Source organism: Mesoplodon densirostris, chromosome 4 (genome assembly GCF_025265405.1).
Source record: "Mesoplodon densirostris isolate mMesDen1 chromosome 4, mMesDen1 primary haplotype, whole genome shotgun sequence".
Classification (NCBI taxonomy): domain Eukaryota; kingdom Metazoa; phylum Chordata; class Mammalia; order Artiodactyla; family Ziphiidae; genus Mesoplodon; species Mesoplodon densirostris.
In genome coordinates this window covers 47,825,807-47,851,114 of record NC_082664.1, presented here as the reverse complement: position 1 = coordinate 47,851,114, position 25,308 = coordinate 47,825,807, and the positions used below count along the sequence as shown (strand labels likewise).

Genomic DNA, 25,308 nt, shown 5'->3' with positions numbered 1-25,308 from the left:
GCTGTGTTGGGTCTTCATTGCTGCGAGGAGGCTTTCTCTAGTTGCAGCGAGCACGGGCTACTCTTCATTGCGATGCGCGGGCTTCTCATTGCGGTGGCTTCTCTTGTTGCGGAGCACGGGCTCTAGGCGCATGGGCTTCAGTAGTTGTGGCTCATGGACTCTAAAGCGCAGGCTCAGTATTTGTGGCGCATGGGCTTAGTTGCTCCGCAGCGTGTGGGATCTTCCCAGACCAGGGCTTGAACTCGTGTCCCTTGCATTGGCAGGTGGATTCTTAACCACTGCACCACCAGGGAAGCCCTGTTTCTTTTTTATTATAGTCACTCGTTTGTTGTATTTTTTAGATTCCACATATAAGTAATATCATATAGTATTTGTCTTTCTCTGACTTATTTCACTTAGCATAGTACCCTCCAAGTCCATCCATGTTGTTGCAAAATTTCATTCTTTTTTATGGCTGAGTAGTATTCCATTGTATATATGTACCACATCTTCTTTATCCATTCCTCTGTTGATGAACACTTAGGTTACTTCCATACCTTGGCAATTGTAAATAATGCTTCTATGAACATTGGGGTGCATGTATCTTTTCAAATTAGCATTTTTGGTTTTTTCGGATATATACCCAGCAGTGGAATTTCTGGGTCATATAGTAGTTCTATTTTTAGTTTTTGAGAAAGCTCCATACTCTTTTCCACAGTGGCTGCACCAATTTACATTCCCACCAACAGAGGGTTCCCTTTACTCCACATCTTCACCAACATTTGTTATTTGTGTTCTTTTTGATGATAGCCATCTGACAGGTGTGAGGTAGTATCTCATTGTGGTTTTGATTTGCATTTCCCTGATGATTAGCAATGTTGAGCATCTTTTCATGTGCCCGTTGGCCACCTGCATTTCCTCTTTGGAAAAATGTTGCCAATATTTTAATCAGGTTGTTCTTTTGATGTTGAGTTGTATGAGCTGTTTATATATTTTGGAAATTAACCCCTTATTGGTCATATCATTTGCAAATATTTTCTCCCATTCAGTAGGCTGTCTTTTCATTTTGTCAGTGGTTTTCTTTGCTCTGCAAAATCTTTTAAGTTTAATTAGGTTCTATTTATTTATTTTCACTTTTATTTCCTTTGCTTTAGGGGATGGATCCAAAAAAGTATTGCTGTGATTTATGTCAAAGAGTGTTCTGCCTGTGTTTTCTTCTAGGAGTTTTATAATCTCTGGTCTTACATTTGGTCTTTAATCCATTTTGAGTTTATTTTTGTATATGGCATTAAAGAATGTTCTAATTTCATTCTTTCACATGTAGCTGTCCAGTTTTCCCAGCACCACTTATTGAAGAGTCTGTCTTTTCTGCATTGTATATTCTTGCCTCCTTTGTTGTATATTAATTGACCATATGTGTGTGGGTTTATTTCTGGACTCTCCATTCTGATCCATTGATGTATGCATCTATTTTTGTGCCAGTACTATACTGTTTTGATTAATGTATCTTTGTAGTATAGTCTGAAGTCAGGGAGCAGGACTCCTCCAGCTCTGTTCTTCTTTCTCAAGATTGATTTGTCCATTTGGGGTTTTCTTTGTTTCCATACAAATTTTTAAATTATTTGTTCTAGTTCTGTGAAAAATGCCATTAGTATTTTGATATAGGTTACACTGAATCTGTAGCTTGCCTTGGGTAGTCTGAAGTGCACCCTGTATTTTGAAGACTTAATACAAAGAAAGTGTAAAATGTTTCATCAGTAATTTTTACTGCTTACAAGTTGAAATAATAATACAATGATATAATGGATTAAATAAAATATATCATTAAAATTAATTTTACCTCCTTTTTACTTTTCTTTTAATACTAGAAAATTTTAAATTGCGTATGCTCGCATTATATTTCTATCTGACAGTGCTTCTCTGGACCATTTTTCTCTATTCTTCAAGCCCCGAGGATGGAGGTTGTAGAGACTTCCTTGGTGACTCCTCTGAGTCTTTTGTCATTCTGGCACTTCACATCCAATCTTATTCTCTCATGCTTCAATTTGAAGACTTCTGCTTCAAGTAGTTGACTGTCCATCTCCTTATGAAATCCCTACTTGGAAAAAGTCAAGTATCTCTTCATATTGTTCAGTTATAAGCCCATTATTTTTTACCTTTGACTTTCTACCTCTTTTCCAACTCTGATAATATTTTAAAATTTTATTTTATTGAAATATAGTTGATTTATTAATGCAGTGTTGTATTAACTTCCACTGTACAGCAAAGTGTTCAGTTATATATACACACACACACACATATATTATACTTTTGCATATTCTTTTCAATTATGGCTTATCACAGTATATTGAATATAGTTCCCTATGCTATACAGTAGGATCTTGTTGTTTATCCATTCTATATATAATAGTTTGCATCTGCTAATCCCAAACTCCCAGTCCAACCCCCCCCAACCCTTGGCAACCACAAGTCTGTTCTCTACATCTGTGAGTCTGTTTCTGTTTTGTAGATAAGTTCATTTTTGTCATATTTTAGATTCCACATATGAGTGATATCATATGGTATTTGTCTTTCTCTTTCTGACTTACTTCACTTAGTATCATAATCTCTAGGTCCATCCATGTTGCTGCAAATGGCATTATTTCATTCTTTTTTGTGGCTGAGTAGTATTCTATTGTATATATGTACCACATCTTTATCCATTCATCTGTCAGTGGACATTTAGGTTGTTTCCATGTCTTGGCTGTTGTGACTAGTGCTGCTATGCATAGTGTTGCATGTATCTGTTTGAATTACAGTTTTGTCCAGATATATGCCCAGGAGTGGGATTGCTGGATCACATGGCAACTCTATTTTTAGCTTTCTGAGGAACCTCCATATGGTTTTGCATAGTGGCTGCACCAATTTACATTCCCACCAACAGTGTAGGAGGGTTCCCTTTTCTCTACACCCTCTCTAGCATTTGTTATTTGTAGACTTTTTTATGATGACAGTTCTAACTGGTGTGAGGTGGTACCTCTTTGTAGTTTTTTTGTTTTTTTGTTTTTTTGATCTAAGAACTTTGCCTTTTAATTTTTTTTTGACAAATTTAATCAGTTATACATATACATATGTTCCCATATCCCCTCCCTTTTGCGTCTCCCTCCCACCCTCCCTATCCCACCCCTCCAGGCAGTCACAAAGCACCGAGCTGATCTCCCTGTGCTATGCAGCTGCTTCCCACTAGCTATCTACCTTATGTTTGGTAGTGTATATATGTCCATGCCTCTCTTTCACTTTGTCACAGCTTACCCTTCCCCCTCCCCATATCCTCAAGTCCATTCTCTAGTAGGTCTGTGTCTTTATTCTTGTCTTACCCCTATGTTCTTCATGACATTTTTTTCCTTAAATTCCATATATATGTGTCAGCATACAGTATTTGTCTTTCTCTTTCTGACTTACTTCACTCTGTATGACAGACTCTAGGGCCATCCACCTCATTACAAATAGCTCAATTTCATTTCTTTTTATGGCTGAGTAATATTCCACTGTATATATGTGCCACATCTTCTTTACCCATTCATCTGATGATGGACACTTAGGTTGTTTCCATCTCCGGGCTATTGTAAATAGGGCTGCTATGAACATTTTGGTACATGTCTCTTTTTGAATTATGGTTTTCTCAGGGTATATGCCCAGTAGTGGGGTTGCTGGGTCATATGGTAGTTCTATTTGTAGTTTTTTAAGGAACCTCCATACCGTTCTCCATAGTGGCTGTACCAATTTAAATTTTTAAAAAATTTTATTTATTTTTGGCTTTGTTGGGTCTTTGTTGCCATGCACAGGCTTTCTCTAGTTGTGGCTAGCGGGGGCTACTCTTCGTTGAGGTATGCAGGCTTCTCATTACAGTGGCTTCTCTTGTTGAGGAGCACGGGCTCTAGGTGCATGGGCTTCAGTAGTTGTGGCATGCAGGTTCAGTAGCTGTGGCTTGCGGGCTCTCGAGCGCAGGCTCAGTAGTTGCAGTGCACGGGCTTAGTTGCTCCATGGCATGTGGGATCTTCCCAGACCAGGGCTTGAACCTGTGTGCCTTGCATTGGCAGGCAGATTCTTAACCACTGCACCACCAGGGAAGCCCCCTCATTGTAGTTTTGATTCACATTTCTCTAATAATTAGCGAGGTTGAGCATCTTTTCATGTGCCTGTTGGCCATCTGTATGTCTTCTTTGGAGAAATGTCTATTTAGGTCTTCTGCCCATTTTTCGATTGGGTTGTTTGTTTTTTTTCATAATTGAGTTGTATGTGCTGCTTGTATATTTTGGAAATTAAGCCCTTGTCGGTCACATCACTTGCAAATATTTCTCCCAGCCTGTAGGTTGTCTTTTCGTTTTGTTTATGGTTTCCTTTGCTGTACAAAAGCTTGCAAGTTTGATTAGGTTCCATTTGTTTATTTTTGCTTTTATTTCTATTACCTTGGGAGACTGACCTAAGAAAACATTGGTATGATTTATGTCAGAGAATGTTTTGCCTGTGTTCTCTTCTAGGAGTTTTATGGTATCAAGTTTTATATTTAAGTCTTTAAGCCATTTTAAGTTTATTTTTGTGTATGGTGTGCTGGTGTGTTCTAACTTCATTGATTTATTTACATCTGGCTGGCTATCCAACTTCCCAGCACCACTTGCTGAAGAGACTGTCTTTTCTCCATTGTATATTCTTACCTCCTTCCTTGAAGATTAATTGACCGTAGGTGTGTGGGTTTATTTCTGGGGTCTCTGTTCTGTTCCACTGATCCATGTGTCTGTTTTTGTGCCAGTACCATGCTGTCTTGATTACTGTAGCTTTGTATCAACTCTGATAATTTTTAATGACCTTCCCTGGGTCATCTCTGGTCTCTGTTTTTTTTTAATAGAAATTTATTGGAGTATCTGGCCTTTATTATTTTTAAAACTTGGTATCTGAAACCACCCAGCATGGCTCTAACATGGGCCTGACTAATGCAGAGACAAATAGAAGGAATTATTTCCACTATCAAGTACTTGACTGGTCCTTTTGATACATTACCTCATTGAATCCTATAACACAAGGAGGGACAGGTGCTCTTGGTAGCACTCTTCACTGATGAGGGAGTTGAGGCTCACAGAGGTTGAGTAACTTAGCGAAGTTCCTTTGCCAGTTAGGTGACAGAGCCGGGATTCATGCCCATGTGTGCCTGACTCTGAAGCCCATTCTTTCATTACCTACCATGTCTTTCTCGCCTGATACTTTTCATTGAATACACCCCTTCGTCTTGAGAGGCCTTATCCTACACAGCTGGTGCATTTGTAGCTTATGGTCAACACTGACTCTTGAGCTTGTTCTGGTATGTTTGTGCCTCACTAGAATTGTGAAGCCTTTCTGCTAAATTCCAGAAATGCCTTTTCAACCCTGCAGATACTTTGTGAAAGCCCTAGCCCTTCTACAGTCATCACTGGGCCAGAGTTGAGGTGTTCAGGTGTTCGGAATGACTTTTCTGAAGGGAACTTTCTTTCCTATCATCCCAGGCCCCATGGATAACTATCAGTCTCCAAAACAAGCTACTTTTCAAAGGCCAGTTAAGGCAATTAATCCATGTTTACCTAACAGCAAAAGATTTGTGTTTTGAATAGTAGGGAATAGGAAGGGTTCCTTGGGAGAGTGTGAAAAACAAATCTTTTCATGGATGAACCTTGAAGACATTATGCTAAGTGCAATAAGCTTGTCACAAAAGGGCAAATACTATATAATTCCACTTAAATACAGTAACTAGAGTAGTCAAATATATAGGGACAGAAAGTAGAATGATGGTCATCAGGGGATGGGAGAGGGAATGAGGAGTCTGTGTTTCATGGGTACAGAGTTTCAGTTTGGGAAGATAAAGATATGGAGATGGATAGTGGTGATGGCTGCACAACAATATGAATGTACTTAATGCCACAGAACTGTACACTTAAACATGGTTAAAATGGCAAATATTATGTATATTTTATCATAATAAAAATAGCCAAACAGATCTTCTATATTTAAAGAAAAATAGCTTGCTTAGCATGTGTGATCAGAGGTGCCACTGTAGCGAAGTCTTGGGTCTATTGTTCATTCTAGCTTTGAGATCACAGTCATTTTCTGAGTCAGTTTCTCATGAGGAAGGTGCAGGCGTACTTCACCGAGCTGAGGGGTGTCCTTTTATCCCTGACAGATTTCTCCATCTAGGAAGTTTTACCAACTTCAAACAAATGCCTTTGCCCGGGCCTCAGCCACTTTCCACAAATGTCTGGGGAAGGGAAAGCAGCCATACCTTCGCGGACTCCACTATATGGACCCTTGATTATACTCACTTTTCCATGGAGATTTTCTTATTCCTTCTTCACCTATCTGAGGGTATGCCTAGACTTTCCTAAGAAATAAAATGGCTGTAAATTGTATTTGTTTGTACCGAAGTGGTCATAGCCTCTTTGGAGACCTGCATGAGAATTAGATTGAGCACCCAAACATCTCAGAGCGTTTGTTTCACGTTTCATTGACGTCACTGCCCCCTGACAACCTGAGGTCAGTTATCCAACTCAATGCAGAGACTGTTTTTGAGAAAATGTATGCAGGGTACGTAGGTTGAGACTCTAATCCCCAGGAATTCTCTTTACAGCGTGGTGCTTGGTGCCACTGTGGGTGTAATTGCTTATTTGCCCTGCATATTTTCCTTTTCAGGAATCATTAACCAATGGCAACAGGAGTCCAAGGATAAAGTGATTTCCCTCCTGTTAACTCACCTGCCTTTGCTGAAGCCAGGAAACCTCGACGCAAAAGTAGAGTATATGAAACTGCTGCCCAAAATCCTGGCGCACTCCATTGAACACAACCAGCACATCGAGGAGAGCAGGCAGCTGCTGTCCTATGCTTTGATCCATCCGGCCACTTCGTTGGAAGACCGCAGTGCTCTGGCCATGTGGCTGAACCACTTGGAGGACCGCACGTCAACCAGCTTTGGCGGCCAGAACCGAGGCCGCTCGGACTCTGTGGATTACGGGCAGACGCACTACTATCACCAAAGACAGAACTCCGACGACAAGCTTAATGGGTGGCAGAACTCTCGGGATTCTGGGATTTGCATCAATGCCTCCAGCTGGCAGGACAAAAGCCTGGGGTGTGAGAATGGCCACGTGCCCCTCTACTCCTCTTCATCCGTCCCCACCACAATCAATACGATTGGAACCAGCACCAGTACAAGTAAGTCCCCGAGAAGCCCTTTAGCGTGGTCTGGTTTGGCGACTTGCTGTGTGAGGCATGTCCCACTGGGAGTGTCTGCTCTGAGCACCCTGTAACCCTGGGAGAGAAGGGCCGATTGGAATTGGCTGTGGGAAAGGGCTCTTTGGACCCCATCTTTGTCGTTCTTTCAACTCTGGAAAGAGAAAAATGCTGGGCAGCTAAAAATGATTGATGGTCCAAATTCGGGTTACAAACAGACCAAAAAAAAAAAGAAAAAATTAAATGAGACAGATTAAGTGGTGAAAGAAGGAAACTTCCTGTTTCCACAAACAGAAATGCCTTTCACCCGCTATCTTTCACCTGGGGTTTTTGGATTTGCTGAGACACTGAGTTCCCCTGTGATTCTCTAAACCTGATTCTAACCCATGGTTAACCAGACAGCCTCATGGGCTTTGTGCATTTTCCTTTCTTTTCACTTCTTTTGTTTCTTTTCCTTTCTTTTTTTCTTTCTTTCTTCTTCTTCTTTTTTTTTTTTTTTTTTAATTTCACCCTGGAATGTTCCCTCCCTTGCATCTCCTGGTTTTAATCCCCAGTTGTCAGGGTCACTTTTCCTCCTGACCAGGGGGAACAGGTTTGCTAACTGAGAATGCTGCTCTGTGCTGTGGCCTGGTGTGGATGCTGTGGCCTTCTCTTGCTCAGTCTAACCCCTTAGGAGAGGTGGGGCGGGGATGGCTTTGCGGGAGGGGAGAGCAGAGGACAGCCTCCTCCTCTTTTGACCACTAAAGCAAAGTACTCTGCCCACAGCTGGGACCAGGGCCAGGAGTCCTCCTCTCTATGGCTCCCCACTTAGGCTGAGCAAAGTAACAAACATGCCACTGGTGCTTCTGCAAAGTGGCAACGTGGGAGAGTGGCCTGCCATTAAACAGAGTTCCCTGATGCTAGTTTGCATGTGTCCCTGAAGACAGCGTCAGTGCATAGATAACCTTCTTGGGGAAAAGCTTTTGCGGTCAGACCTTATGTGCCTGTCAACATGCAGGAACCCCCAATTAAAAGATCTGAGAGGATTAAGGATTGTCAGTGACAGTTTCTTGGCCTCTTCCTCCACTCGGATCTTTTGGCTAATGGGCCTTTTTAAATGGCTTTCTCAAATACATAAGAGTGTTGAATTTTTACTACATTGATTGAAACAGTACTTTAGTGGAATAATCAAAGAAGTACTTAAGATACCGCATTGATAATGCCACAACATGAGAGTTTAAGATTCTTTCGTCCATTTTCATATTTAGATATTGATAATTTTCAAATTTGGGGAATTAGGTGATTATTGCATCATTAGTTTATTGTGTCAGAGGTTCTGGTGACAGTTTTTTTCACAAACTAGTAATCCAGGGAACAGTTTCACTAACCTCTGTGTGACAGAGAGTGATGGCTTGAACTATTCAAGCAGACACAGGCAGGCTGGGATGACAGAGCTTCTTGGCCGGAGTTTCCTGGGTCAGTGACAGAATCCAGTAATTGTTACAAAACTCTTTGATAGCTGGGAGAGATGCGGGCTCCGAGCTGCCTACCCTCTCAAAACTTGGTCTTTTGTATTTTAAGGGGTTCAGTTTTATGTCATTTGTCTTGAAATTAGTCTTGGGTCATCGCATTTCCATCTCTGCTGATTTACACATTCCGGGGTCTTGATAAGATTAGTACAATTTGAGATGTTTATCAGATTATAGTCAACAGACACTTTCATATTTCACTGTGGCTACCTCGCCCAGCAGAGGGGAGGAAACGCTTAGATGATTGTCACGGCCTCCTAGGCCTTTGAGCCCAGTGTAGTACTTGAGCTGAAAAGGACTTGGAGGTTTAACAAAGTAACTATATTACGTATCTTGAGAAGAAAGGGGTTAGAGCCCCCTTTTCAGAGCATCACTAAAGAAGATAACAGCTCAGATCTCTCCTCCAGAAAGTTTCATTCAAACACTTAGGTCATATCAGCACTTGCATTTCAGGAACATCTCTTTAACAAAACATTAGTGTCATTGCTTTACCCCTCTGCACTGTCGATAGTGGTTAAATTGTGCTTATCAAAACTGCAAGCCTTTGGGTCATTCATTCGCTTGTGCTTTTATCAACTATCTTCTCAGCACCTGGGAGGCGGCTTGACAAAGTGGGGGCAGGACAAGGACTTTGGTGTCACTGCTTCCTGCATCCAAATCTCAGACCTGAAATTAGCTAACTGCAACTTGGCTGAGTTACTTCACGTCTCTGAGCAAGCTCCCCACTTGTAAAATGGGAACATTCATGATATCTGCCTGCGAGGGTTGTGGTGAGGGTAAATGAGATTATGTACAGAAATGCCCAGCCCTGGCCAGGGCTGGCAACAGTAAGCACTCAGTAAGTGTCTGCTAAATGAATGAGAGAGACTGGGCAAGACAGTGAGAAGCAAAGTGCTAGCACTAACCCCCAGACTCTGTGCCCTCATTTGCATTGTATCTTTCCTGAGCCCAGACCATGCAGCATGGTCTAGGGGGACTTGAGTCTCCTGTGACCATTTCACTGCAATAGAAAATGGTTTGGCCTTAAGTCTTCAGATTCCAAGGTAGAAGAGTACCAGCTGTTTGAGAAGAAGCAAAGGAGGTTGCTGGCTGAAAAAGAGTGAGTGAGGTAGACAGCAGTGGGAGAGGTTGCAGAGGTAACAGGGAGGGAGACATCTTACAGGGTATTGTGGGCCATTGCAAGAACTTTGACTTTTGCTCTCAGCAATCCCATTGGAGGATTTTTGGCAAACGAGTGATGTGATCTGACTCATGTTTTAAGGGATTGTTTTGGCTGCTGTGTTAAGAATAGATTGTACCAGGACAAGGACAGAAACATGAAGACTGGTTAAGAAACTATTGCAGTAATCCAGGCAAGACATTGATGACTTGCACCAGAATGGCTGCAGTAGAAGGGGGGAGAAGTGGTCAAGTCTAGATGTGTTTTTGAAAGTACAGCCAAAAGGATTTCCTGACAGAATAAATGAGTTGTGAGGGGAAAAATTCAAGAATGACTTCAGGGTTTTTGCTTACACAACTTGGAAGGATGGCACTGCCGTCAGTTGAAATGAGGAAGTCTCTATTTATTGAGGAGGTTTGGGGGTAAGATTGGGTGTTCAGTTTCATATATGGTGAGTTTATACATCTGTTAGACAATCAGAGATGTCTAGTAAGCAATTGGACATATGAGCATGCAGTTTGAGAGAGAAGACTGACCTAAGATAGACATCTGGGAGTTCAGCACATGGGTGATATTTAAAGCTATGAAACTATGAGATGAGATTACCATAGTAGAGATGCAGATAGAGAAGAGAACCAAGGGCTGAGCCTGAGCACATCAACATGAAGGCTGGGAAAAAGCAGAGGAAGCAACAAACCAAGGAGAAACCATTGAAGTTGGAGAAAACGCAAGTGTATATGTGTGTGTGTGTGTGTGTGTGTGTGTGTGTCAAGGCAAATGAAGAAAAGGTTTCAAGAAGGAAAAAGTGATCAACTGAGTCAAATGCTACTGATAGGTCCAATAAGATGAGGACCAGGAAGTGACCATTGGATTTCTCAAAGAGAGATCTTAGAGATCAATTGGAAATGCTTCACACATGATAGGTATTTAAGGGATGAAGAAAGTTGAGTTAGTGATTCCAAAGAGATAAGAAACAAGATAGGGAGAGAAACTAGCTATAAGCTTGACTTTGGATTTATATTGATTTTGAGAAGGTGCTGGCACATTGAGATGGAGAAAATGATACATTAAAAAAGAGATGATGGAACCACACAGATTTTTTGAAGGAAGGGATTAAGATGAGGCTAAGAGTAGAGGGCAAAAACTATGTCCTAATCTAACAAGGATCAACCAATTTTCATCCATTTAGACAGAGGAGAGAGTACCTTTTATTGATTACAGAAGTTAAATCAAATGAGATCTCACAGGATCTTTGAGCTGGGGCTTTTCTTCCATGAGATAAGAGAAGAATGGGTTCAGACAATCGAGAGTCTATGAAGCACCATTTTGGAGAGCATCAAGGTGTTTCAGACGAGAGGGGAGAACCTATTTTCAGTACCTAGCTCCCCTTTTAAGGCTACTCATGGGTCTGATGACTCAGAGCAAGAATGTGCAGATTCTTCATCATGAGCCTGTGGGACCAGAAAGGACCGAGGTATTGGCTGTCACAAATCATGGCCTTTGTATTGACCATCACAAGCAATTCCAAGTACAACATGCCTAGAACCTGGCTTAGCATCCTTAGGTTTGCTTTCTGTCTCAAGTCTTCCATAGAAAAAGTAAACTGTCCAGGAAAAGAACCATCCAGGTTTTCTTAAGAGCCCACAGAATTTCGCTGTGGGGAGGTCAGTGCCACCTCCATTGCCCCAGACTGACTTTCTAACCATGTTCTACTCTTCACTGGCAGAATTTGACCTGGGAGAAAACTATGTGCTGCAGTTACAAATGAAAGGAACTTGTTTCTATTCAAATCATTGCCAATACATGATTTTTCTTAGCATTCTTTACATTTGGATTTAAAAACATGCCAACCTTTGCTAGCCTAGACTGAGGCAAGAACTCAGAAACTTTGCGTTACAAAAATTATTCCAAAGTGCTCCATTTGAACTGCCCACTTCTTCTACAGTCTCATGGTGTAGCTTGGAACCTTAGTATTTCTTTTATTAATCTAAATTGATTTTTATGATGATAAAAGCAATACATTAAAAATTTGAGGGTACCATAGATCATGAAAAGTAAATTTACAGTAATTGCTGCATCGTGCTTACTACATGCTGGGTACTCTTCAAAAAGCTTTACATAAATATTAGTTCATTTAATTCTTATAATCCCCCGATGTGGCTATTACTGTTATTCCCATTTGACAGATAAAGAAACCGAGGCACAGAGAGGCCAAGCAACTTGACCAATGTCACAGACCATCCAAGTCTTATACCCCAAGTATGCTTGCTTTGCACTGACTCATATACTGAGCATTCTGTGTCCCAGTTCTTGGTTGACATATTTGCCTCCCCTTCCTGATTATGAACTCTTTAGGGACAGGGGTTTTGTCTTCTTTATCCCTCTTTCCCAGCACCTTGAACACCCTCAAAAAGTCACAGAAATGTTGGAGATGGCAAACTCCTGGCACGTGTTCAGCTGCCACTCTCCTGTGGTAGAGCATCTCTTAGATAATGGCTGTCTCCTGCTAAGCCCAGATGTGGCCTCTGCGTCCTCCTCAATATGCCCCTCAAGGCAGCCACTATAATTCAATAAGAGATGGCATGTGAGCTGAAGCCTGTCTGCCTGCCCTGCCAGAAACGTTTGCTGAACAGTAGGGACTTAATAAATTCCTGGGCTCACTAGGCAAATGTTCATGAAATTAATGAATTTCCAAAATAAATAAGAAAGTGTCCTTGGGAATTCACTAAATATTTGGTGATAATATTGATCATTTAGCATTCTGTCATAATCCTTACAGTCATCCTGACTTACGTTACCAACTTGGTCTCAATACTAACAGGCTTTTAGTAAAATACTGTGATCTTGATTGTGGAGGTAGTTATATGAAGTTATATAGGTGATAAGATGCACAAATATATACCAAAAAAAAATAGTGTGTACAAAAACTGCTGAGATCTGAGTAAGGTCTATAGTCTTGTTAAGGGTGTTGTGTTTAATGTCAGTTTCCTAGTTTTGGTAATACACTACAGTTGTGTAAGATGTCATCTTGGGCGATGCTGGGGGGATGGGTACATGAGACCTCTCTATGTAGTATTTTTGCAATTTCTTGTAGATCTGTAATTATTTCAAATTGAAAGTTAAAATGTAAAAACTACTGGGGCATCCTGTGCCTTGATATTTCTTGGACTTTGATCCTTGTTTCTCAGCCTTCCTGCGGGGTGGAGGGTCCATCCCTTCATGGAAAGGATGGCTGCTGGGCCCCAGAGAGCCAACACCTGAAACAAAACTACTTCAGCAGGGCAAGGTGAAAAGGAGGGATGTTGTGGATCTCAGAAAATGGGGCTCCTTTGAGAACCCTGAATCTGCAACTGAAAAAAAAAAAAAACCAATTCCATCAGCCCCTTAGGCAGCCAAGGCCAGCTCTTTCAAAGATGCCCATTTGGCGCAAGAAGTCCTTTTCTCTCTGCCCTTCCCATTTTCTTACAAGGCTGCCAGCTACTTCGAGCTCATTCCAGCCATCCTGTAAAAACCCATTAGAACACCAATACTCAAGGGGAGGAGAGAGAACACTCAACTTTGGGCAGGCCTGATAAGAAGAGGTCTTGGCAAGTGGTCTCCTGGAAACTGAAAAGAGGGGCAAGGCTTGGAGACCTTGCTTGTGTCTTGCAGGCTGCAGGTCATCCCCATCCTAAGCCTTGGGAGCCACTGGTGTCCTTTGGAGTTCCTTTAAAATGTTCATGGAATTATTTTGTCTTTTACCAACAGACTTTCTTTCTTGGTGGAAAATTTCTTCCTCCCCAAAACATAGCCAACCTGGCATGTAACTGAAAAATTCCCTTAGATCCTTAACCCCTCATTTGCTCTTCAAAGAGGTAACTCTAGTTGCTTTGCTTCCTTTGAGAAGCATTTATAACAGCTGGCATGATATATTTTTAGCTTCAGCTTCCTTCCCCTTTGGGGGAACCTTTTTTTAAATATGGCCCTGGCCTTCCTGATATGACATTGTGAAGGTGGCTCAGTGATATCTCAGAGGACCCAATATTGCCACTGCCTGATCCTTCTCCTGTTTCCAAGAGTCCAAAGGTTTTACAGGACAGTGCTTTTCCTCGCTGTGTCTAGTGTTTGTTTTCTGGGGATTGGGGAAGAACAATCAGAAAAAACACTGTAGTAAGCAAGAAGCCTGCTAGTTTATTATGCATCGGAGATCCCACTGCTTGGGAAAAGTCAAAGACCTCCATGGTACACATGCCTTGGGTCATGAGGCTGTACCATCCGGCCCCTATCCGGGAGGAGTTTTTTCGACTCTAATGACAGTGAGGGTTATTAAACACTAGATGAGCTCCAGAGGAAGGCAGTAGTGTTTCTAATTCCCCACTGTACTTCAAAAATAGGATAGATTCTGGCTGGAATAAATGGCTTAAATTGGACTAGCCTGGAAGAGGGGAGAAAGAAGATGAACAGGCTGGATTCTTTAAGACTTTTTCTGAGCCCTGTAGTCTTAGAGTTTCTATTATTTCACAAGATTTAGAGTTATAGTCTAACAGTGGCTACTCCACGAACAATGGGACAAAAAAATCTTTTAATCTTGCATTTACTTATTTTTTTTCTTTTCTCACTTTTAAAATTTCTGGGGACAAACTCAGGTTACACTGAGGAAAGATGTATCATGAGTGTAGCTTATCTTTGATGTAGTTAACATTAAGCAAATTAAACCCTTGAATTTCATGGTGACAGGTGAGGATAAATTTTAGTAGAAGCAATTACTATTAATCTGAGGTATATTTTCTAACTCTTGAACACTGTAGGTTTCATTCCTGCCATCACCTACCCCCACCCCAGTCCTCGACATTCTGTTAGGTAAAATACGGTCTTAGAAAATCTCAGGTGTAAGTCAAGTAAGAGAAGGGATATGCAGATGGGGAAGTGAGGTAGGCAGGGGGCTTCCAAAATCTGGAAAGTGCTATAAAGGATTTTTGTGGATTGGAGAAAGGCTAAAACTCCCAACATACCCTGGGATAGTCATTCTTTGCCAAAAGTCTGGACTATTCCCACAGACAAATTCCATGGCTACAGTTAGAGAGTAGAGCCAATGAGAGCACAGGGTTTGCTTTAGAGATTTGTTTCACAGCCAGCCTTGCCGAGATGCATCCTTTTGGAAAAGCCCAGCAAAACCCATACGGAGCTAAAAATTTATAACAGATTATTTTATACTTTAGCCTTCTCCTTTGCACGGTAAGACATTGCAATGCAAAGGGAATTATAAGGCTATAAGTGGCATTTTAGATATTCAAGTTTGGGGTATAAATGATGAGGCAGTCTTGATCAAAATCAAGAACGTGGCTTTGAAGTCAGACGTCTTGGTTTTAAATTCCAGCCCCACCAATAACTGGGTATGTGACCGTGGACAAGTTACTTGACCTCTAAACCTCCTTTCCTCATCCATAAAATGGGAATACACTTCGGTAGGAGATCTCTTAATTGGCTTGATAGGGTGGATGGTTGATGTGTTAATTGCAATAGCTGTTTAAAGCAGGAAATCATAAAAAAGGCTTAAGACCTTAAACATATTATTTTAACTTAAAGTGTAAATACATTCATGTGCCATCTTTTGTATCATGAGATGGTCCTTTCTTTGAGGATAGGGTTCCTGACTGAGGCTGCTATTGGTTTTTCCTGTATAAATCACACCCTTGATGCATTATGGTCTGTGATTTCCTTAAAATGGAACCGGAATTTGAAGACATTTGCAAAAACAGAGCACAGACTCTTTCTAGATTCTGGTTTTTCTCTTTTTATAATTTAGCTTATAGTTTTCTCACTAACACTGAATTCAACAGTAGATTTTTTTTTAAAGTAAAACAATGGGGGCTTCCCTGGTGGCGCAGTGGTTGAGAGTCCGCCTGCCGATGCAGGGGACACGGGTTCGTGCCCCGATCCCGGAAGATCCCACATGCCGCGGAGCGGCTGGGCCCGCGAGCCATGGCCGCGGAGCCTGTGTGTCCGGAGCCTGTGCTCCGCCAACGGGAGAGGCCACAGCAGTGAGAGGCCCGCGTACAGCAAAAAAAAAAAATAATAAAAATAAAAATAAAGTAAAACAATGGATATTTCTAAAGCTTGTAACAAAGTTTTTAAGCAGTTAACTTTATTTATAATTCATATGTTATTTCTGTTATACTTTTTAAAGTGATACATTTACAATAGTAAGTACAACTGGCATAAATAGATTTGGTGACAAATTCAAGCTTCTCTTGGTACACCAATAAGTCAGCTGATGGGAGCAGAAGTGCACAAGTAAATTCTAGTTTGTAAAGAGTCCATGAGCCACGGGCATCTGTGAATAGTTGGAAGGGAATGGAAAGTACTGGTTGGTCCAGTAAGTTGGTTAAGTGAAGATGAGTTAAGAGAGCTTCTTAGGGTTGTGAGGATTAAATGAAAAATGCATGTAAAGCACTTGCCAATAGGAGATACCCAACAGATAATAGCCCTAATCATTATTATTTCTGCACTGGTTGTTAATGCTGATACAAGTAAGGGGTGGTTCATCCACCAGCCCAGGCTCTGCGGTAAGCTAGGGTGGAATAGGCTTCCTAGGGCAGCTCTATGACACGGCTCTTCCAATAGGCTCAATTGAAATCAAGATACTTTGAGTCAGCTCTGTAGAGAGCTGCCTTCCCCAAATACCTATATCCCCATAAGGACTGTGGCAGTGATGTATCTTACTAAATAGCTTAAAATGGACCAGAAGAAAAAGAAAGAATAAGAATAGGTAAAATTTTGTTGTTGCTTCTTTGGGATCCATTGCTAACAGGAATAACTTTTTAAATTGGCAATAAGTGTAAGGATTTTATTCACATTTATTAAAATGATCCTTAAGTAACAGAATAAGATTTCTCCAACTCAGTGTGGGATCCTTCACTCTCAGGAACTCTTCTTTATCAAGGCATGAGGTTGGGTGACCCCTAAGGATCCTGTATGGTGCTTTCATTCTATGCTTCCAGACTTAGTGGGCAGGTGGCTCTAATTCCCACCTCAAGCTGTATTTCTAAACACAGAGAATGTGGCCTTCCCAAATACTTTCAGGAGCTGGAGAGAGAACTTGCTGAGAAAAGATGTGGATGTGAGGGCCTGGCTAGAGTGATGCCTGGTCTGCATCCACTGGGTGCATTGGGAGGAAGCTCAGGACTGCAGCATGTTTGGAAAGTTGGAAGAATTTTGGAGTAGTCATTAGGCCTCAGGGAGATAGTCTGTGAGAAAGGGGATTATTCACACATGTTCATCGTTATCCAAGAAATTGTTTGGTGCCTGCGGTATAGTTATTAACTCTGACAGGCTTAGCAGGATAATTTCAATATCCCGACTGAATGTTATATATAAATATTGTTGTAAAAGTCAGAGTTCTCTGCAAGTACAATGATGGCATCTTTGGCTAAAAATGACTGTTTGTTAAATTTTGGCAAGGTAGCTCCAAATTCACCTGGAATCTCAAAGCATTGTGGGCTCCCCTACGAAGTCTAAGAGGTTTTGATTCCCAAGAGTATCTCTAATTTGGTTATAAGGCTGACAGTGTGACTGAGGTCAGCCAGTCCCTGAATCGGGATCTGAGCTGCAGACCCTAAATTCAAGGTAAGCCTTGTCATATAGCTCACGGCTGTTCAGGAATGAGTTTTGTCAATAGTCAGTGAGGGTGGATGTCTTGCAAGCAAAGATGTGTTGCTTGAATGCTTTCTTTTTAATCTGTGTGATTTGTGAGAAAGAATTTAAAGCTTTGTATGGTCACAGTTCTTTCCCTAATTTTCTGTTGGTGATGATCTCTCTCTAGCTGGAGACAGCTGCATAATTTTTATTTGCTTCTAGAGTTATTCCCTTGATCCTCTTCCCCAGCCACTCCATCTGTATGCAGTTCAGAGAGCAGGCTAATTATGGGGTACTGGAGAAGCAGTTGCTCAGAGAAAAGCTCTTTAAGCGCTCGACTGGGGTAGCTCAACGCCGGGGTCATGCTCGTGACCATCTCCTCATTCACGTCCACACGTCTGCCTATGAGCTGCCTTCCATCCTTTTGCAGTTGCATGAACAAACTTTTTAGAAAGGTCAACATGAGAAACAAGTGCTTTTTCTTAAAGGACAGAGCAAGTAAAGGATTTCATGTTTACTTCTTAGGTCTTCACTGGAAAAATAGCCACCAATTGGCCGAGAACAAAGATATGTTCCTATACTTAACCCAGGTTTTGTATTTTTGGCTGCCCCTGCACTGGCTTAGGAGCAAGAAGCTTTATACACTCAGGGGTCAAACTCTCAAACTGGTGTGACTCCAAGCAAAAGGACTGATGAAATTCCTTGACCCAGGAGATTGCTTTGCCCGCAGGTCAGTTTTTTCAACTCCACTTCACCATATCAGGTAATTGATTTACTTCTGGAGATGTTGACCCTATGAGACCTCTCTGCCAACTAAATGGCATGGGCTGAGAGATACGAAACACTTAAGAATCCTGACTTTGGGAAGAGGATACAGAGAAATACCTTTCCCCTCTGCCCCTCCCTCTTTTAGATCAATCAGCTTAGATTCTGTTGGAATCATCTAGACTGGCAAAGACTTGGGGCCCTTGGTTGAGCTGTTAGAACTCTAGAAGAAGCCTGCTTGAAAGCCAGATTTGTCTTCGATGTAAAGAATCTATAGACTCCCCACTAATTATTAGAGAGAAGCAAATCAAAACTACAATGAGGGGCTTCCCTGGTGGCACAGTGGTTGAGAGTCCGCCCGCCGATGCAGGGGACACGGGTTCGTGCCCCGGTCCAGGAATATCCCACATGCTGCGGAGCAGCTGGGCCCGTGAGCCATGGCTGCTGAGCCTGCGCATCCGGAACCTGTGCTCTGCAACGGGAGAGGCCACAACAGTGAGAACCCCACGTACTGCAAAAAAACAAAAACAAAAACAAAAACACTACAATGAGGTATCACCTCACACCAGTTAGAACGGGCATCATCAGAAAATCTACAAACAAGAAATGCTGGAGAGGGTGTGGAGAAAAGGGAACCCTCTTGCACTGTTGGTGGAAATGTAAATTGATACAGCCACTATGGAGAACAGTACGGAGGTTCCGTAAAAAACTAAAAATAGAATTACCATATGACCCAGCAATCCCACTACTGGGCATATACCCAGAGAAAACCATAATTCAAAAAGACACATGCACCCCAATGTCCATTGCAGCACTGTTTACAATAGCCAGGTCATGGAAGCAACCTAAATGCCCATCGACAGATGAATGGATAAAGAAGATGTGGTACATATATACAATGGAATATTACTCAGCCATAAAAAGGAACAAAATTGGGTCGTTTGTACAGACGTGGATGGACCTAGAGACTGTCATACAGAGTGAAGTAAGTCAGAAAGAGAAAAACAAATATCGTATATTAATGGAACCTAGAAAAATGTTACAGATGAACCAGTTTGCAGGGCAGAAATAGAGACACGGATATAGAGAACATACATATGGACACCAAGGGGGGGAAGTGGCAGGGGTGGTGGTGGTGGTGGTGGGATGAACTGGGAGATTGGGATTGACATGTATACACTAATATGTATAAAATGAATAACTAATAAGAACCTGCTGTATAAAATAAATAAAATTAAATTAAAAAAAATTTTTTTTAATCTATAGACTCCCAACACCACATCTTTCCAATGGGAACTTTGATGAAATCTCTACCTCAAACAAATCCATGATGGTCATAAGGATCCCATTGGGAACCTGATCTCTAAGCCTATCACAAGCAGAGTTGGGTCTTCCTTTGGTGCTGGAGAAGTTTGCTTTTCTTCAAGTCCCACAGTTCAACTATGAGTCTGACTCTCCAGAATTGCCCCGGTTTGCATCACCACCCAAATCTATCCATGGAGGTGGCCTAGTTTTTACGATGGAAGGGAGAGTTTGGGCAAATAATCCCATACTTCTCAACGTTCCCTCCTCTGTTATACTTTGGCTAGTTCAAGAACACATGATGGTGGCATGGATCTGGCAGGGTTGCTAATTTACACTGATGGCAGAATCAGAGTCCAGAAAGGTCTCAGGCAATATCCACTTGTGGTTCAGAGCACATACTTTGGAGTCAGACCAACCTGGGTCTGACTGATTCCACTGATTCCCAGTTCCACTGATGACTAGCTGTGTGACCTTGGAGAGATGCCTTAAGCTCTCTTGGCCTTTATTTTCTCATATTTAAGAAGGGGGTAATAATCCCCACCCATGAGTGATTGTGAAATTCCTCTCTGAACCTAAGTACAGTCCTTTTTGTTTTGAAGACAAAGATTTTACACCAACCCTCCTGATCTAAAACTTGTGCTCCTTCAGTTCTAGGAAATTTTCTCAAATTTTAAAAATAATTCTCTCTGATTTTAATCAGGTAGTAGCTTTTCTCTTTTGATCATCTAATTTCCTTAACTTTCCCTTTCTTGTTTTCAATCTTTTTGCTCTACTTTTAGTCTTCTTGTTCTACTTTCTGGTTGATATCTTTATCTTCTACACCTACTATATAATTTTTAATTTTTGCTATTGTATTTTCAAATGGCAAGTGTTCTTGTTCTTTGAATGTTCCTTTTCGTATTGCATTCTGTTCTTGTTTCATGAGTGCAAACCTTTTCTAATATCTCTAAAGATGTTACAGTTGAGTTTTGGAGTCTTTTTCAGCTCCCAACATTGTCTGTGCTTCCTTGAGTTAATTTTTCTGTTTGTTTTGGACCCTGTATCTCAAGCAAATGTCCTTTCATTTAAAAGGAAGGCACTAGAACTTGTGTGTATGAATTTCACCATGGAGAGATCTGTTTGGGCCTGGCCAGGCTGTTTCCTGGGGACTCACAGCTGTAATTCTTTTCTCGTGAACTAGTCCACTTCCCCTAGAGGAATCCTTTTCTCCTTCTGGAAGATACAGGCCTGGCTGCCTGGGTCCTGGGGGCTGTCAGGAGAAAGGTGCTAAGAAGACAGGATAGTTGACTGATTTTGTGGGGTGGGAGAGAGAATCTGAGGTTGTCCCTGTACCTTAGACATACTTTCTACCAAACCTCCTGTCTTCAGCCCCTCCCAGCACCTCTGCCTTCAGAGGTACCTGATCTTGGAGTCCTAAACTTCTTGGGAATTTTGCAGCGTAAATTGTCATGCTTCCATTGCTGTGGGCATATGTGTCCCCTTTCTTGGGTCTACTGAGTCAGTTACCTTCATGTCCTTCTGTTTCCCAGCTTCCAAAATTTTGTTGACTTCAGTGGTCTGCTGATACCCATTGTCATCTCCCGTCATTTCTCTGTGTCCTTTTCCTTCTGCATTTATGCCTTTGCTATCTTTTTAGTGAGTTTCCAGAAGGAACAGTAACATCTCCATATGTTGGAAGTCTATTTTCACTTGTTGATTTGTTTATTATCTATCTCTCCCACTTGATTATAAATTCCAGGAGGCCGGGAACCTGGCCTTGTTCACTATAGTATTCCTACTGTCCAAAACACTCCCTGGCATATCATGGGTGTTGAATAAATACTTAATGAATGTATGCATGAATGAATGACATGTAATATAGATCTCTTTGTACAATGCTTACAGCCCAATAAATGATAACTATCTTAAGCATAATTATTTCAATCTTTGAAGATTAAGTATTGAAACCAAACTTTATGCTACTCACAGCCATTGATTTAAATGGGGACAAATCTATCTCTTAAGTTAAAATCTTTACTGAGAAGCACCTGAAATATCTTACCTCCCCTAGAGCTCCTTCTTCAAGCCCAAACTTTTCCTGATAGTGATCTCTTTACTAATAGGATGTCACCTGTTACTGTTAAATTAAGGTCTGCATTCGAAAGGTAAGAGACTGCCTGAAGATCCCATTTCCAAGTAGAAGCACTCCTGGAACTAGTTCTCCTCATTCATTATGTGACCTTCTGCCTGTCACCTACCTTCCCTCAGTTTCCATTGTCTTATCTGGAAAGTAGGCTGGGGAGAACAGAAAGATTGATTAAATGATCCCTGAAGCTTTTGCAGGCTCTAAAATGACAGATTCTGTGTTCTGATCATTACAAACTGTCAATAAACAATAAATCACCATCTCTACGGACCAGGTGTTACGATAGTGACATCCCTGTGAAATTGCCCCATCTTTTCAAATGGCAGATTGGTCAATTCATTAGATAATTAGGTATATAAATGATGGCTTCCAGGTATACATATAGACATCCCAGTTTTAAACAGCTGCATAAATATATTGTCACAATACAAACCACAGAATTAAATAAATACAACCCAAACTGATTAATAAGATTAACTGTAGTAGAGAAACCAGCCTTCCACTGGTGAAGATTCTGGCTGAAGAAGGTGTTGCTTTTTCCAATCTCCAGACAATACCTGACTTCAGATCAGTGCTGGCAATCTCTCTGACCACTTTGGCAAAAACAAGAGCGTCCTGTGGCAGGTCTTGAGTGGCCGATGGCTGAACAGTGGTAGGCAGCCAATATGAGAAAAACAGGTGCACAGAGTGCCCAGAACTGGAAAATGCCAACCCACTGTGAAGATGCAACAGCTCTGCTTCTGGAAAAACCCAATGGCATACTGTTGTTTATGGAGACCCTAGACCCTGCTGTGTTTGGGTTACATTGTTTATGACATTGTACATAGGCCTCAACATTGGGGTCCTGCAGTGTGTTACTCTGGTGTTAAACGAGGGATTATCTGTTTTAAATCACAGATCTATTAATCTCCCCCTCTCTATCAATGACATTGATATAAAGACTAGTGACCATTGATATAATTTGAATGATAAAGACCAAAAACATAGGGGCTCTAGTATTAGCTTCAATATCAATTTTGTTGAGTGACCTTGGCAATTGCTGTTATCTCTTTCAGCCTCTGGTTCCTTAAGTGATAAAATGGCAAGGGGGTAGACTGGATGATTTCTAAATCATATTCTTAAAGAAGTCCCTTCCTCTTTTAAAGTTCTGGAATTCTGAGATAGTTGGGGATTAAATAAATGAGGAAAACAAATTTTGGTGCTCCTGACACCTTCCAGTCTTCTGAAAATAATATTCTTGGAGGAAGGGCCTAAGAAATGCAACACCATCTTTAAAACCCCATCAGGACCAACTCCATTGGGTATCTAAACAACAACGACTTTTCAATAAAACATAGGGGGACTTCCCTGGTGGTCCAGTGGTTAAGACTTCACTTTCCAATGCAGGGGGTGCAGGTTCGATCCCTGGTTGGGGAGCTAAGATCCCACGTGCCTCATGGCCAAAAAAACAAAACGTAAAAGAACAAAAGCAATATTGCAACAAATTCAATAAAGACTTTAAAAATGGTACACATCAAAAAATCTTTAAAAAAATAAAAGTAAAAATAAAAATAAAACATTGGCATTGTTTTATGCCTCTACCAATTCTCTTAAGGGCTTGACTCAGGAATGAGAAGCTCTATAGCCACCCTATTGGGCACCTGGTGAGTCCATGTTCATTTTATGGGGATGCTTCTTGAAGCACAGCTTTCTATTTAGGGAAACTTCATGGTTATCTTACATCTTTGAAGGGGGAAAAAAAACTAGGTTATTTCTCTTAAGTCTGCTGCTCCTCTAGCATTTAATTTTTTTGTTGTTTGTTTGTTTTGGCCATGCTGTGCAGCATGCAGGATCTTAGTTCCCAGACCAGGGGTCTAACATGTGCCCCCTGCAGTGGAAGCATGGAGTCCTAACCACTGGACCTCCAGGGAGTTCCCTCTAGCCTTTAACTTAAAATGAAAGGATCTTGGTTTGGCTTTTTTATGCAAATGCTCATCTGACTCTGTCCTCAGAACACCCACAGAAGACCAAAGCCATAAGCTCTGTGAGCCAGTCAGGGAAAGCCCAAGTGGAAAAGAGATGCTTCCCAGGCAGCTGAGCAGGTGATTTCTAATTCAGTTATAGGGAATCTTCATGCTACTCAGAGCTGCGGATTTTAAGTGACTGCATGGAATAGCCAAAGAAACAACATGCACATTTACCATAGAAGCAAGAAAGAAGAGAAGATCTTTTCTGATTTTAATGCATTTCTCCTGACACTGTCATTCTAAAATGGAGAGCCAGGATTCAGAGAGGCTTCTTGGTCCTGGTGCATTACCACCTCCTCAAAAACTCTGATTAGTCCTTGAGATACTGTAGCAAATTCATTGAAATTGAAATCACCTAAAATTTTTACTTCCTTCAGCAATTCTTCACCTTCATGCAAAGTGTTACTTAAAATATTAACACTGCCTTATAGCTCCTAGCAGCTGTGTGCTTCTGAATGATAGAAGGTGATGGCTTAATAAGTGATAGAAGATACTGTTTGCATCTGTTGCCCTGTCTTTTATTATTCTCTTTTTTGGCGCCTGTAGCCCTAGTCACTAGCATAGTGCCCTGTGCATAGAAATGTTAGCTAAGTGTTTGTTGGATGAGTGAGTGAATAAGGCAGTTAGCTTAAACCCTTGTTGCAGGAAGGTAAAAAGTTTATTTCAAAAGGATCTTGCATACATCATCTTAGTGAGCCTTCATCATCCTTCCTGATACCCAGCATATGTTCAACACAGAGCAGATGCTCAGCGAGTATTGGATAGATGGATGGATGGATGGATGGATAATACAGGCAGCATGTGATCCCCCAGCAACCCTGGGAGGTGGGTAGGAGAGGTATTATCATCGTTATAACTATTTTCCAGATGAATACTATGAGACCCTGAATGAGGAGGCAGTGGACCTGCTCGGGGTTTTGGATATTGAGTGTTCAGTGTCAAGGCCCAGTGTCAGGGCTGGAGTTCTTTCTTCCATGAGAAACAGTGTGGAGTTGGGCTGAAGAACACAAGGCAAGCTTGCAAGTCAGAGAACCTTGGGCTTTGAAACCTGGCCCTCGCCCCTTCCTAGCTGTGTGATCTTTGCCAAGCCCCTTACCCTCTGCACCTCAGCTTCCTCTCGGGGAAGCGTGTGTTTGTGTGTTTGTACGTGGGGGAGGAGTAACGATAGAGCCCACCGCGTAGGGCATTAAATGAGGAGTGGCTGGAACAGTGTGAGGACGCATTTGGCAGTGCTCCACACTCGGCCGGCCTCTGTGATGGTAGTCGGTGCTGCGGTGGTGCCCGCCCTCGTGTGGCCTCCTCTTCAGGGAGAAGGTTCAGGAAAGGTGGTCCTAAGGATGTGCTTTTGGCTTGTGTTTGGGGAAAGGACAGTACAGTATCCCCAGCCTAGGGCCGGGAAGAAAGAAAGAGACTAAAGAGACAGAGCATTCATTCGTTCAGTCACCCTTCCGTGAAAGCCTAAAACGTGCGGGAGAAAGGAGAGCGGTGGGGTGAGCCAGGAAGGGGAGGGATGAGATCAGCTAGTGCCTTCCCTGGTGCAGAGTGTCGTCTGCGGTGAGCAGCTGGCAGCTCCTTTACCCTGACACCCTCGCTGGCTGTCCTATCAGTATTACAAGG

At 41.8% G+C, this 25,308-nt stretch overlaps 1 protein-coding gene across 6 annotated transcripts in view; it reads left to right on the top strand.

The window, feature by feature from the left end:
• SAMD4A (sterile alpha motif domain containing 4A) overlaps positions 1–25,308 on the top strand; it is a 236,841-nt gene that overhangs the window by 146,830 nt on the left and 64,703 nt on the right. For all 6 annotated transcript variants that reach the window (XM_060096190.1, XM_060096192.1, XM_060096187.1 and 3 more), the window contains exon 3: positions 6,673–7,191. In XM_060096190.1, coding sequence (XP_059952173.1) covers positions 6,673–7,191 — 519 coding nt within the window. The remainder of the gene's footprint in view (positions 1–6,672; positions 7,192–25,308) is intronic.